Raw genomic sequence first — 15,881 nt, 5'->3', positions numbered from 1 at the left:
ATGTCCCCTTTTTATCCTCACACATGCTAGATTTTTTTCCTGTTATTTTTTGTCATGCATGTATATTTTCCTTCAATAACCTCCCCAGCATGCAATGATGGGAACATATCCACCTAGTCTACTCATTTTGAATGTATTTTGTTTGAGTGTATTTAGTGTGCTTATAATTAGCAATTAGCTTGATTTCCCAACCCCCCCCCCCCCCACCCTCGTAAAAATTTGCTTGAATGTTCTGTGGTGTTGATTTGTCTAAAGCAAATATATGTTGCACTTTGCAAAATGCATGTGCACTCTACAAGTGCATTTGTTCCAGTGCTTTAGTAAATGAGCAGAAGCTCTGATGATTTCCATCATCAAATCATATGCAAGCCACAAAGTGTTTTCATTAATTGCCCTTGCATGTGATTGTGTACTCCTTGCAACATGAATGCCTTTTTACCTTACCTCATTTATTGTAAGCTGGTTAGCAACTGCACCTGCAGAGTGCGACAACTGCAGTCTTGTAGCCTTTTTAGTCCCTAAATTCCTGCGTGTCCTAAAAGTAATCTTTTTTAGGGATTTCACAACCCCCTAAAATGTAATCAATGTTCCATCAGAGGGGGTGAGCAATCTGATAAGTGTGCCTTTCCATATTAGTTATTCCAGAAGAATTAAATTATTTAATGTTATACTGATGCTGGGGAATAATGTTTTTAATTGTATAATTTTCTTGCAATGTTAGCTTCCAAATTAATTGATTTTGGTTTTCTTGTTTGATTCCCCAGTTTCCTTCAACGCCACAGGAATGGCAGACTGTGGCATCCCATTTTGCCAGCCGTTGGGACTTTCCCAATTGTGGAGGGGCTATAGATGGGAAACATGTCCACATCGTGCCACCACCCCATTCGGGGTCATACTATTTTAATTATAAGGGGTTCCACAGTATTATTTTAATGGCGGTGGTGTCGGCACACTATGAATTTTTATATGTGGATGTGGGGAAGAATGGCCGGATGTCGGATGGAGGAGTATTTGCCCAGACGGAGTTCTGCCAGCGTCTCCAGAGTGGTGGCCTGGGATTGCCACCTGATGCGGATAACGTGGAAGGACTCCCCTTTGTCTTCATTGCCGATGAAGCCTTCGCTCTGAGCAAGCACCTCATGAGGCCATTCCCCCAAAGAACCCTCACCCCGGAGAGGAGGGTTTTTAATTTCCGGCTGGCCAGAGCTAGAAGAGTGGTTGAGAATGCGTTTGGAATTCTGGCCAGCCGGTTCCGCCTGTTTCAAACATCCATTAATTTGGCGGAATACAAACTTAATTTTATCATTTTATCGTGCTGCATTCTGCACAACTTTTTACACAAACATTCTCTAAATTATATAGGAACAGTTGGGCCTGAGGCCGGACTTATAGATGACAACCTTACGGGCCTGGATACTGTCCGTACTGGCTTGGCCCCCCAAAGTGCCCGTCAAGTTAGACAGCAATATGTTAATTATTTTATGGGTAGGGGGGCCATTGCAATGGGCCAGGATATTTAATTTTTTTAAATAAAAAAAATATTGATGAAATCTGGAATTATATTTATTGCTTGCCTTTCTTTTGGGCTTTCTCCTAGGTTATGGTCGAGCAGTTGTAGTGCCAACTGTATTTTCCTTTTAAATGTCTAAATAAGCTCCATTGCCACTGTAAACAACTTTTTTACAATTATAACCAAACTGATACTGAGCATTGAAATAACAAACCACACATTTATTCAAAAAATTTTTTTTGCCTTTTTGATTTTCGCAAACAGGCTTTTTTTTTTTTTTTGAAATCCTTTTTTGTTTATTTTTTTGGTTTTTTAAAATCCTTTTTTTTTATTTATATTTTTTTGTTTTTTTAAATCAAGTTATATTTTCTTTTTTGGTTTTTATAAAATCAAGTTTTTTGTTTTTTTTTGTTTTTATAAAATCAAGTTTTTTGTTTTTTTTTGTTTTTTTAAATCAAGTTTATTTTTTTTTTGGTTTTTATAAAATCAAGTTTTTTTTTTTTTTTTTTTTGGTTTTTTGGAAAATCAAGTTTTTTTTTTTTTGTTTTTTTAAATCAAGTTTTTTTTTTTGTTTTTATAAAATCAAGTTTTTTTTTTTTTTGTTTTTTTAAATCAAGTTTTTTTTTTTTTTGGTTTTTATAAAATCAAGTTTTTTTTTTTTTTTTGTTTTTATAAAATCAAGTTTTTTTTTTTTTTTTTTTTTTTGGTTTTTTGGAAAATCAAGTTTTTTTTTTTGGTTTTTTTAAATCAAGTTTTTTTTTTTGTTTTGTTTTTTTAAATCAAGTTTATTTTTTTTTTGGTTTTTATAAAATCAAGTTTTTTTTTTTTTTGGTTTTTTTGGTTTTTTGGAAAATCAAGTTTTTTTTTTTTTTTTTGGTTTTTTTAAATCAAGTTTTTTTTTTTTGTGGATTTTTTATGTATTTTCTAGAAACAGCCCTCCTTTTTTAAATTATGTTAAACAGCCATATATGTTCAGCCAAAAAAAAAAAGAGAAGGCCCAGAATGGGGTCAGCAAAACAGGAAATGAAGGACATGATCGATGTTTTGGGGTTTCAAAAAGGGCATTTAGATTCTACCCAAAACATCAATCATGTCCTTCATTTCCTGCTGCATACGATCCAGCCGATTACGCATTTCATCGATCTCCTTATTCCAGGCCATTATTTGACCAATTAGCCGTTGGGCACTGTCTGAGGTGAAATAGTCACTTCTTGTACCTAAAGTGGAATGAAACCAAAAAATGTGTTTAGAAATATGCACACATACATAGTTTACCTTACCATAATAAAGCTGTTGTCTCAGACACTGACCTGGTGGGGTGCCCATGTAGCATAATTCCTCCACATCCTCGGGGGTGGCACTGTTGCTTGAATCAAGCACAACCAGATCCCCTAAAATAGAGTAGAAAAATTACATTAAAGAAAAGACAGCCATGCATAGATTACCGTAAGCTGGTGTGTCAGACACTCACCTGGTGGGGTGCCCATGTCGCCCACCTCTCCTTCCTCCACATCCTCAGTGGGGCTTGGGCTGATTTCCCAATCATGTTGTTTGGCTTGGGGTGGACTGTCTTCTTGTTGGCTGAGTGAATTTTCCCCTATGTGAAACAAAAAATTAGTAATCTACTTAGCACACAGATATTTTAGTACATAGTAATTTTCAAACATTTGGAGTGAAGTGGTTTGTGTAGAGTTCCTATTTTACCTCAATATTTAAAATTATAAAGACATATCGGATAGATAGATATCTAGATATCAATATCTTGAAATATAGTTAATAATCTTTTGATCTCTCTCTCTCTCTCTCTCTCTCTCTCTCTCTCTCTCTATATCTGGAACAAAATCTAAATATATAACTAAATGTAAAGAAAAAAAAAAGATAACTTAAAATATTCCAAAAGAATGTTTTACATTTCTATATCTATCTATCTATCTACCTATCTCTCTCTCTCTCTCTCTCTCTCTCTCTCTCTCTCTCTCTCTCTCTCTCTCTCTCTCTCTCTCTCTCTCTCTCTCTCTCTCTATATATATATATATATATATATATATATATATATATATATCTATCTATATATACACACATATATATAGATAGATATATCTATAGATATGTAACGAGGTTTATTAAAAGATCGTTTGAAACGATGAGCAAAAAAATCGTATAGGAAGGAAAAGCACATGGAGCAGTATACAAGGTAATAAACACAAGAGAAAAACACGACAAGTACTTACTTTTTTTAAGCACTTTACGGATCCGTCTGTATTGATCCGACTCCCTGAGCTTGAGGTCAGACCATCTTTTGCGAAGTTGATCCTTGGAGCGCTGGACCCCAAAAGAAGCCTGTAAAGTGTCCACCACCTTTGCCATTATTTTGGCCTTGCGCAAATTTGGCCGTGCGTACGGCCCATACTTCCCATCATAGTCCTTTTTTTGAAGAATGGCCACCATCTCCACCATCTCCACCATCTCTTCAAAACTCATATTGGAGGCCTTAAATCTAGGCCTCACAGATCTGGTTGACGTTCCAGCCTCCGGGCTTTTTTCGCTACCTGAGGTAGTCAACATGTCAGGTGTCTCCGCCATTATTTACCCCACTACGCGCCGTAACTAAAAATGGGCGGAGAACATGAGTTAAAATCGAACGTCAGGGGCGGGCGACGCAGGCGGAGTTTCACACATGCGTAGTGTATAAAGAGGGGCCTTGCGCACGTGTCGTACGTACGTTCTGTGCGTCGAATTAGGGGGCGGAGAACATGAGTTAATTTCGAACGTCAGGGGCGGGCGACGCAGGCGGAGTTTCACACATGCGTAGTGTATAAAGAGGGGCCTTGCGCACGTGTCGTACGTACGTTCTGTGCGTAGGTGATAGTGGACCAGGACCTTACAAAACGAAGGTAATTTTAAATAATTTTTTTTTTTTGGTTTTAGGTCATGACTTTGTAGCAAGCGGCCTATATGGCTTGATAGATTGATGAGGCCTACATAGGGAGAAGATGATGAGGGGTTAGCAGAAACCTAATAATAAGTGTTTTTTGTCTTGTGACTTTATCTTTTCCAGATATAATGAATCCCCTATTTAAGGATCCAGAGTTCCTTACAGCTTTCATATCTAAATATCGAGAGATGAGGAATTTGTGGGAGGTGAAACACCCTCAGTATTATGCAAAGCATGTGAGGAAGTCAACGCTGGAGAGACTTCTGTCCTTTGTCCAGGCGACCATCCCGGAAGCAACAATGGAGACATTGCTCAAGAAAATTGGGGTCTTGAGGAATATGTATAAGAGGGAGCATAAGAAGATCCAGGAATCAATGAGATCAGGAGCATCAGCAGATGATGTTTATGTACCCAGGCTGTGGTACTACAATCAACTCTGTTTTCTTGATGACCAGAATGAAGCTAGGGCATCACTTTCAACCCTTCCCTCCACCCTTCCCTCCACCCTTCCCTCCACCCCAGCAGAGGCTGATGAGGAGCAAGCTGAGTCTTCCATCCTGGATGAACCGGATATGACCATCTGGAGTCAGGTAAATTATATTAACAAATATTTACTGTACTAATATTAATGATGTTAACTGGATGTTATAATTGTCTAAAATAATTTTGGCCTCAAAATTGTGTATACATATCAATTGACAGGAGTGGCTAAATATGTTTGGCACCTGCTATAAAAAATTAGGGTGTCTGATTAGACTCTTTTATTAAAGAGATGTATTCACATTGAATTTGCTAGTCATGAGAAGCAAATTGTGTGTCATTGATGAACCCCAAATAAATAAATAAAACTATGTCCTTTTTTTATACACAGGATGAGTCCATCCAGGAGGAATGTGTGGAAAGTGGCAGGCAGGAGGAGACCGGGCCCATGGACAGCCTGGAGGAGGGCGGATTCTCCATCATCCTGGAGGAGGCTGGGCCCAGTGTCAGGCAGGAGGTGGCTGGTCCCAGTGAGGTGGCTGGGCCAAGTGACGTGGCTGGGCCAAGTGGGGTGGCTGGGCCCAGTAGGAGCATGACCCAATCACAAGTGCTTCCCCTCCACCTTCCCAAAAAAAGGGCCAGGAAGGGGACGGTCACACAGGAGGCATCCCTGCGCCTCATGCAAGAGGCCACCCGTTTTTTGAGAAGCCCCCCCGAAGCAGAAGAGTCCTATGGCTGCTACTTAGCCAGCAGGCTTCTTCAAATGGATTGGGAGCAGCGTCTCATTTGCGAGCGCCTATTTGGGGAAACTATCCAGAAGGGGCTGCAGGGCACGCTAACCCAAAACACACAACTACATGAGGCAGCCCCCCTCCTCCTCCTCCTCCTCCTGCCACAACTGAAACACCACAGCCACAGCCTCCAAAGAAGGCTACAGGGAAGGCTGCAGGGAAGGCTGCAGGGCAGCGTGGAGGAAAGGCTGCAGGGAAGAGAAGAAAGTGATGACCTGGGTTCAGTCTGGTCTGACAGAAGACGCAGGCTGTTGTAGGACCACAGTCTGGGGACATCTAGATCATCTGCTGGTGCTGTTGATCTCTGGGATTCTTGGACCAGATTGTGCTCCCTCTTATATGGACTCCTCAAGATCCCAATTTTCTTGTACACCGACTTTTTCCAGCGTTGACTTCCTCTTTATTTTATTTTGACCATGAACAAATGGATCTTTTTTGAGTTTAGCAAAAGACTTTATGTGTTTTCTTTTAAATCATTGATTTTACACACAATGTTAAATTAACAAGGGACAACAATCTCATTGAGTTTGAAAAAACACACCAAAAATACATTACTAATGTTAATAATGTTCAAGTGGTAAGTCTTGAAAATAAAAAAATCTACATAACCAAAAACGGTGCTTTGGGTTAACTTTATCTAAAAACTAAAAAATAAGCACTAGAAAAACAAAACTAGAATAATGGGTTCTTTGTGGTAACTTTACAAACCTAAAAAAAATAAATAAATAAAAGGTAAAAAGTATTATTAGTATGGAAACATTGTTTTTAAAAAGCATACTATATCATTCATGAGATCAAAAAGAGAAAAAGAATCCAGAAATCAGTTTGGGAGAACTCTGAATATGAACAGCAAAACACCTTCGTTCTTTAGAGCATTCGTAAAGAAGAAATAAAATGCGCTGCATTCAACGATCACAGATTTTGCAGCGTGATGAATGTGCTACCTACAATACGAACACTAGTTTTACTAGACCGAGTGCTTCCGTTTAGTTTTTGCTTATGAGCATGCGTCGTTTTTTTGTCCGTAGGACTAGCATACAGACGAGCGGACTTCGGGGTCCGTCGTAGTTACGACGTAAAGATTTGAAGCATGTTTCAAATCTAAAGTCCGTCGGATTTGAGGCTAAAAAAGTACGTTGAAAGTCCGGAGAAGCCCACACACGATCGGATTACCAGCCAGCTTTAGTCCGTCAGCGTCCGTTGGACTTTTGTAGCTGAAAAGTCCGACCGTGTGTACGCGGCATATCTCTTACTCTATAATTCCTCTAGCGCCGTTCTATGGAAGCAGTATGACGTCCTCGACTTTCGGGGCTTATATCTGAATGATGTCTGAGGCTACAGACATCATTCAGATACCGGCATTTTCAGCTGGCGATTCCGTACACCATAAGAATGATCATAGCGGCTGTTCCGCCGCTTGATCGTTCTTACGGGCGGCGGGAGGGGACGTCCCCCCCCTCCCGCCGCCCTCCGGTGCTACTACCGACTCACCTCAGCGATCGGTGAGTCGGATAGCGGATCCGCCGGCGCCGGATGTTCACCATAGAGATTTCCGGCGGACCAGATGGTCGCCGGAGTCTCTATGATCGTTCGGAGGCCGGGCGCGATGTTATGACGTCACGCCCGGCCTCTGCATTCAAAAAAACGGCGCCGCTTCAGCTGTGAAGCGGCGATCGTTTTATTTTTTTTTTTGATTTTAGGCTTCCCAGCCTAGAGGTGAGATGTGGGGTCTTATTGACCCCATATCTCACTGTAAAGAGGACTGATCGTCTCATATTCCTATTACAAGGGATGTTTACATTCCTTGTAATAGGAATAAAAGTGATCAAAAAAAAAAAAATTTTTTTAAAGTGTAAAAATAAAAATTTTTAAGTAAAATTAACAATAAAAAAAAAAAAAAAAATTTTTAAAGCGCCCCTGTCCCCGTGAGCTCGCACGCAGAAGCGAACGCATACGTAAGTCCCGCCCACATATGAAAACGGTGTTCAAACCACACATGTGAGGTATCGCCGCGAACGTTAGAGCGAGAGCAATAATTTTGGCCCTAGACCTCCTCTGTAACTCAAAACATGTAACCAGTAAAAAATGTTAAAGCGTCGCCTATGGGGATTTTTAAGTACCAAAGTTTGGCGCCATTCCACGAGCGTGTGCAATTTTGAAGCGTGACATGTTAGGTATCTATTTACTCGGCGTAACTTCATCTTTCACACAATGCAAAAAAATTTGGCTAACTTTGCTGTTTTGTTTTTTTTTAAAGCATGAAACTGTTTTTTTTTCAAAAAAAACGCGTTTCAAAAATTGCTGCGCAAATACCGTGCAAGATAAAAAGTTGCAATGACCGCCATTGTATTCTCTAGGGTCTCTGCTAAAAAAACATATATAATGTTTGGGGGTTCTATCTAATTTTATAGCAAAGAAATGATGATTTTTGACATGTAGGAGCGAAGTGTCAGAAATGGCCTGGATGTGAAGTGGTTAAAGAGCACACCAAACCTCTATGATATCTTCTTTATTAACTTCAGCTTTTCTTCATATATAACACTGACAATTTAGCAGCAGGGAGTACATGTACAAACATGTGTTGAATAAAGTATAACAAAATGGCGATTCAACTGTTCAATCTTGTCATTTTACAGAAAATGGTAGATGTATTTCTCTCTTCAGTATCTGTACTTTCACTTTAAAATACCTTAGACACTTTATGATCTCTCTGAGAGGTATATCTGAGGCTTAAGAAATAGTTTTACTTGTTTGATATTGCAATTTGCTGTTTGCTCGCTTCTTTAAACATTTGTTTGTTTGGTTTGAACGTTTGCTATGCTGTTTGAACGTTTGTTTGGCTTGGTGAAACTACAAGTGAACACATAACTAGTTCAGTATACAGTTCTAATCACATTATATAACAATAGTAACATATATATAACTGTATTAAATACCTATTTTGGCCACTTGCTTCCATAAAACTGAACTCTGACTGGATCTGCAATCTGTTCAAGTCCACTCTCTGATATAATGAGATCTAACAATGTGCTGGGTAATTTCCAGAAAAAATAAATAGCTGGTAAGGCTGGCTGTGATTGGCCAAAACTCTTTCTCAGTGTAAGATTAGCTGTGATTGGCCAAAACTCCTGAGAGTCACAAAGGCTTAACTCTATTCTTTCTGGTTTGCTTCTGTGAACACAATATACAACTGTTATATGACATCCATATATAAAGTCACAGTAAATAACTCTGCTTTTATCTCCCACATGTGAGCATAGAAACTGTATTAAGGTTATTAGCAGGTCTAGCTGTATATGCATATAAGTCACATTAGCAACCTAGGACAGATCTTAGACATGAATTTAGAGAATTTTCCATCAGATTCTCAACTTCCAAGTGTCTTTTATCACTTTCAAGTAGAAAAACTAACTTCTGTATAGGACGTTCCAACTTGAGTGGAATAGTGAGACATTTTCCCTCTTTGTCAAGTTTTGAGTCTTCTATTTGTAACAATGCTCTTCTTATTAGTTTATCCTTATCCTTTTGAACTTCTAGAACTCTGACCAATTTCCATTGACTTCTAGGTAAATCTTCTTCTTTCACTAATACTATGTCACCAACCTGTACATTTCTTCTGGGTGTTTGTCATTTATTTCTTAACGTAAGATTGGCTAAGTACTCTTTCCTCCATCTATTCCAAAACTGTTCTGATAGATTTTGAATTCTTCGCCATCTCTCTTTGGCATATAAATCCTCTTTGGTAAACTTGCCAGGTGGTGGTTCGATGTAATCAGACTTAAGGTGAAGTAGACGGTTGGGAGTTAAAGGTTCCAAACTTGTTGGATCATTGATGTTGTCAACTGTAAGTGGACGACTGTTAACCATAGACATTACTTCATAAAATAGGGTCCTAAGTGAAGCATCATCTATTCTTCCGGAGCTCTTTCTCAACACTGAACTTAACACATTTCTTATGCCGCGTACACACGGTCGGACTTTTCGTCTACAAAAGTCCGACAGCCTGTCCGACAGACTTCCGACGTACCTTCGGCGGACTTGCGGCAGACTTTCTTACGAACGGACTTGCCTACACACGACTACACAAAAGTCCGACGGATTCGTACGTGATGACGTACACCGGACTAAAATAAGGAAGTTCATAGCCAGTAGCCAATAGCTGCCCTAGCATGGGTTTTTGTCCGTCGGACTAGCACACAGACGAGCGGATTTCGGGGTCCGTCGTACTTACGACGTAAAGATTTGAAGCATGTTTCAAATCTAAAGTCCGTCGGATTTGAGGCTAAAAAAGTCAGTTGAAAGTCCGGAGAAGCCCACACACGATCGGATTACCAGCCAGCTTTAGTCCGTCAGCGTCCGTTGGACTTTTGTAGACGAAAAGTCCGACCGTGTGTACGCGGCATTACAGTTCTGATTTGTCTTTCCCAAACTCCTCCTGTGTGGCTTGCATGCGGAGCATTCATATAAAAATCACATTGATTCTGTGACAAATACTCAGTTACCTTTTCTTTATTGAACTCTTTTAGAGCTTTCTTCAATTCATTCTTTGCTCCGACAAAATTAGATCCTTGGTCAGATCTAAGCTTTTTGACAGCACCTCTAATGGATATGAAACATCTCAAGGCATTAATGAATGCGTCAGTTGACATATTTTCTAACATTTCCAGATGAATTGCTCTGGAGCTTAGACATGTAAATATTAGTCCATATCTCTTGTACTCCTTGCGGTTTTGCTTGGTGATGAATGGGCCGAAACAATCCATTCCACTATAAAGAAATCGTGGTGATGGATTTACACGATCTACCGGTAAATCTGCCATTCTTTGTTCTTCGGTAAGTCTATGTACCTTTCTATAGGTTACGCACTTACTTATATACTTTGCTATAACTTTGCTTCCCTTTACTATCCAGTAACCACCTTCTCTCAAACAGTTCTGGGTAAAGCTTCTTCCTTGATGCAAGGATTTGTTGTGGTACTGATCGATAATCAATCTTGTGAAGGTAGAATTTTTGGGTAGAATTGCTGGATGCTTCACTCTGCTGGGTAACGATGCATTTTCCAGTCTCCCTCCCACCTTCAGTATACCATCCTGTAGAACAAGATTAAGCTTGTACAATGGGTGGTTGTTGGGAAGCCTTTTGGGTTCTTGACTAAGTTTCTTTAACTCTTCACTATAGAATCTCTGTTGAATGAGTCTTATTACTGTTTCTTCGGCTTTCATCCTTTCCTCTACATTCAATGATTCCTTCTTTCTGATTCCCTTTGCCAAACGTTGAATTCAAGCTACTACGTTTATGACTGTATTCCATTTTGAACATCTGGCTAGTCTTTCAAGTATGTCATCTTGACACTTGGCGGCAGTGCTCAATGTTTGTACAATTTTTACTTCTGGATCACCCATAGACAACTCTGTGTGACTTTTACTGGGTATGATTTCCTTTTCCCAAAGGAACTCTGGACCGGTGAACCAGTTTGAATTTTTCAATTCTGTTACATTCAGGCCTCTTGAAGCATGATCTGCTGGGTTACTTTCTTCTAGAATGTGTACAAACTTTATGTCTTCTTGGGATACACTCTTTTCTTTAGAACTTATGTCTGCAATTCAGCTTCAAGGATCTTGATTACTGCCGCTGGACTTACAGCTGGTAACTCTTGGACAGATATTCGATGACACAATCCTGTCACCTGTCTTGAGTTTGCAATCTGCTGTTTTCCTCCAACAACGCCCCATCCTAGATCAGTTTGAACAGCGTAGGGTTCAGCCTTTCCTCCTGTGATTACCCTTCGTGGCACCAAAGCTTCGGGACAATCATAACCTTTCAACAGTCCAACACTAAACTCCTTCAGCGGGGACATTTCATGGGATACAACAGATAAGTGTTCCCACTTATTGGCTGTTTCACAGGTAGGTATGTGATCTCGATCTAGAGGTATATCGTCTTTCGTACAAGCTGCAGGTAGATCCAATGTGAGGTTTGAATGAAGTCTTCTAACTCTCAATCTTTTGACCCTTTGACTGTTCACTAATGTGTCTCTCCCCGTCATTGTGGTGAGTTTGAGCTTCACTGGTTCTGTAGCCGCTTGTAATTTCTTGCAGATTTCTTGATCAATGAAGGTGACGTCGCTTTGGGCATCCAGTAGTGCATAGGCGTATACCTTCTTATTCTTCCTTTTAGGATTTGAAATGCACACTGGTACAACCATTAATGTGCCGTTGCTTTCCCTCACTCTGCAAGAGAATACCGATGCTTTCTTTTCTTCCTCAGCATCTTTAGGTATTGAGGATTTATCCTTCTTTGGATGTTCTTCATGTAGTGGTGTAGGATGGCGTCCTTTGCACAAGCTGCATGTGGCCCTTTTTTACACTCCTTAGTAATATGGCCTTTTCTTAGGCACCCAAAACACAGTTGGTTATCAAGTACAAACTTTTTCTTTTCATTTGGGGATTTCTCCTTCAATTGTTGGCACTTGTGTATAGAGTGGCTCTCTCCACAGAATATACACTTAAAGGTAGTCTGAGGATTTGTCGGTTCTGTCTCTCTACTGATCCCAGTAGTGACTTTGAACTTGCTATCGTAGGTACCTTTAGCTGTTGTGTTGGTTGTAAAGCTAGTTGCTCTTGCATGTCTTATATCTCTCTCAGGCCTTTCTTCTAAGGATTTTAGGGCGTAAGATGCTGTTACTGGATTACATGCTATCCGTGCTTCCTTATTAACGAACTCAGAGAACTTTTCAAAACTTGTCAAGTTCTTACTTAGATCTAACTGTTCAGTCACATAGCGATTCCATCTAGAAGCCACTTCTTCAGGTAGTTTAGTTAGCATCCTGTGATTTTCTAGATAGTCATTCAGTACTTCTAGTCTTCGTACATGTGGGATGGCATTGCTGCATGCTTGCAGGAAGTCACCATACTCTTGGAGTTTGAAATGTTCTTTAGGACCTATTTTAGGGCAGTTATTCAATTTCTCCCTAAAGGCTCTTTGTACTAAGAAAGGATGACCATATCTTGCATTTAACTTTTCCCAAGCTTGCTTGTAGGCTTCTTCGTCTGTTCTATAGAAGTTACCTTCGAGAACTTTCTTTGCTTCTCCACCAACATATTTCTGAAGGTAGAATAACTTGTCAATTGGCCTGGAGCAATAATGATCAATGATCATTTCAAAACTTGCCTTCCACTCTATGAACTTCAGTATGTCTCCTGAAAATACAGTAGGTTCTGGAACAGGAAGTCTTGCTGGGACTGTTCTCTGTCGTCTTGCTGGGACAATAGTCGCAACATTCTCCTGATCATTGCAGTGACATCTAGGAACAGAATTATCCTGTTTTATTTTTTCACTTAGTTCTGAATTGGGTGTGTCTCTCTTTTCGTTTTTCTGAGCAGGAATGGAAGGGCAATTACTTTTTTCTTCATTACATACTGGTGATTTCCTTCCATTCTCCTGGGCGTATGAAAGGAAGTAGGAGTCTGCATCTTCACTTAGTACAGATTTGGACTTATGATTACTATTCATGTCCTCTTCGTGTACTCGGAGTCTGGCTTCTATAATCTTAACTTCCTTCAACCTTTCCATTTCTGCTATTCGTATACGCTGCGCCTTGATTGCGAATGTCTGCTTTCTTGACAGCAAGTTGTTCAACAAGTTCCTTTCTTTTTGCTATTAAAGTACTTGAGGACTCTGATATGTTACTGGTACTTCTGCTAGTGGAAGAAGTCCTAATTGTGATTGTGGTTCCTCCTAAAGACCTAGCATTGTCTCTCATAAAAAGCTTGTTCATTCTCTTTCTTGCCTTAACTTCATCATATTTAGCTTCAGATGATAGTTCTCTCATGAGCTTTACTAAATCTTTAGTGACTGCAGTACATGTGTCCATGTTCCTTACAATATCCTGGGAAGGTGTCGTAGATGACAGCAGGTTGACATATGCTGCCATAAGGTGTGATTCAGATTCTTCTACCGTCTCTATAATGTCACTAAAGTTTCCTTTTATACTTTCTTGCTTTAGCTTTCTACGAACATCTTTAATGTAAGATTTCCACTTATCATACATTCTGGTGATTTTTTTTCCTTTTAATGCTGCTTCTTGCTCCAAATTTTCCAGCATCTTTAGGGTCGGTTTTCTGATACATTCCGAGCATCTTAGTTCATTTGTTTGAGATACATTTGTTTGGGCCATGGCTAATGCTGCATCGGACTCTTCTACCTCAGACAGGTTCACTTGCTCTTCACCTTCTATCTCATCTATCTTTGTATCCTCTAACAATGGCATAACAATACTAGACTTAGACATTTTACTTTAAGTGCTATAACAATCAATACGACTATTAAGAAGACTTTCACTTTAAATGCAAAAGCAATAGGTGCAGGCAGTAAAAAATGACTTTCACTTTAAATGCAATAGCAATAGGTACAGGCAGTAAAATGACTTTCACTTTAAATACTTTAGAGTCCTTGCACTACAAACTGTCCCTTGTTGTTTTTTTTTTTTTTTTTACTTACAGTCCTTTTATTTCTGAACACGAAAATGTCTCTTTCTTGTCAAGCCTATGTGCAATGATAGTAATAAAGGAAAGTTCTGACCTTATTCGGAAGAGCAGGATAGTCTTAAAGGAGACTTGTCTTTCTTAATCTGATGCTCTATTCTGAATTGCGATGCTTTGTGCTGACTTGCGATGCTTTGTTCTGACTTGTGATGCTTTGTTCTGACTTGTGATGCTTTGTTCTGACTTGCGATGCTTTGTGCTGACTTGCGATGCTTTGTGCTGACTTGCGATGCTTTGTGCTGACTTGAGATGCTTTGTGCTGCAGGCTTTGGACCTAGTGGTGGGAAACTAGCTGGCTGCAGTACGTGACCTCTTCGTGCGTAGCAATGTAGGCGTTCTAGCTCTGGACTTTGGTCTCCCACCATGCGTCTCTTTCTCTCTAGGGATCGCAGGAGGGTTTGCACTCTTTCTTGCCTTTGCCGTTCTGCCACTTTAAGAGTCGGCTGCAGATTAACTAAAACACACGTTTTATGGCCTCTATGGTAGCTCCGCTGCTCAAATGCGCTCTTTTCTGTGCAAGTTGAGGAGCACTATCGCCTTGCCCTCAATGGCAACTAATAGTTCCACTGTGGCAGGCGCAGCACTATGAAGTGCCTTATGCGCTGTGGCATTAGAAGAATTTTAATTTCTGACCTTTTAGTCCAAACAAGACTATCTCTTACGCTATAATTCCTCTAGCGCCGTTCTATGGAAGCAGTAGGTTTAAAGAGCACACCAAACCTCTATGATATCTTCTTTATTAACTTCAGCTTTTCTTCATATATAACACTGACAATTTAGCAGCAGGGAGTGCATGTACAAACATGTGTTGAATAAAGTATAACAAAATGGCGATTCAACTGTTCAATCTTGTCATTTTACAGAAAATGGTAGATGTATTTCTCTCTTCAGTATCTGTACTTTCACTTTAAAATACCTCTCAGATCTCTCTGAGAGGTATATCGGAGGCTTAAGAAATAGTTTTACTTGTTTGATATTGCAATTTGCTGTTTGCTCGCTTCTTTGAACATTTGTTTGTTTGGTTTAAACGTTTGCTATGCTGTTTGAACGTTTGTTTGGTTTGGTGGAACTACAAGTGAACACATAACTAGTTCAGTATACAGTTCTAATCACATTATATAACAATAGTAACATATATAACTGTATTAAATACCTATTTTGGCCACTTGCTTTCATAAAACTGAACTCTGACTGGATCTGCAATCTGTTCAGGTCCACTCTCTGATATAATGAGATCTAACAATGTGCTGGGTAATTTCCAGACAAAATAATAGGTGTAAGGCTGGCTGTGATTGGCCAAAACTCTTGCTCAGTGTGAGATTGGCTGTGATTGGCCAAAACTCCTGAGAGTCACAAAGGCTTAACTCTATTCTTTCTGGTTTGCTTCTGTGAACACAATATACAACTGTTATATGACATCCATATATAAAGTCACAGTAAATAACTCTGCTTTTATCTCTCACATGTGAGCATATAAACTGTATTAAGGTTATTAGCAGGTCTAGCTGTATATGCATGTAAGTCACATTAGCAACCTAGGACAGGTCTTAGCTGGCCAGCTACAATAGGTAAGCCTTATTATGGGATTCGCTGTAGGTACTAATTAAAAAACAGCATTTGCT

General features: G+C 39.6%; 1 protein-coding gene across 2 annotated transcripts in view; it reads right to left on the bottom strand.

Annotated features, from left to right (window-relative positions):
• Nucleotides 1-15,524, bottom strand: part of LOC141113668 (uncharacterized) — a 77,465-nt gene extending 61,941 nt beyond the window's left edge. For both annotated transcript variants that reach the window (XM_073606920.1, XM_073606911.1), the window contains exons 1-2: nt 15,413-15,524; nt 8,653-15,328 (exon numbers count right to left, since the gene is read on the bottom strand). In XM_073606920.1, the coding sequence (XP_073463021.1) occupies nt 11,942-13,288 (1,347 nt within the window). In that variant the 5' untranslated portion in view covers nt 13,289-15,328; nt 15,413-15,524 and the 3' untranslated portion in view covers nt 8,653-11,941. The remainder of the gene's footprint in view (nt 1-8,652; nt 15,329-15,412) is intronic.
• Between the last annotated feature and the right edge of the window lie 357 nt (nt 15,525-15,881).

The sequence above is a fragment of the Aquarana catesbeiana genome, linkage group LG01 (assembly GCF_042186555.1).
Source record: "Aquarana catesbeiana isolate 2022-GZ linkage group LG01, ASM4218655v1, whole genome shotgun sequence".
Lineage (NCBI taxonomy): Eukaryota > Metazoa > Chordata > Amphibia > Anura > Ranidae > Aquarana > Aquarana catesbeiana.
The sequence above is the reverse complement of the archived record's forward strand: the minus strand, read 5'-3'. Positions and strand labels throughout refer to the sequence as shown.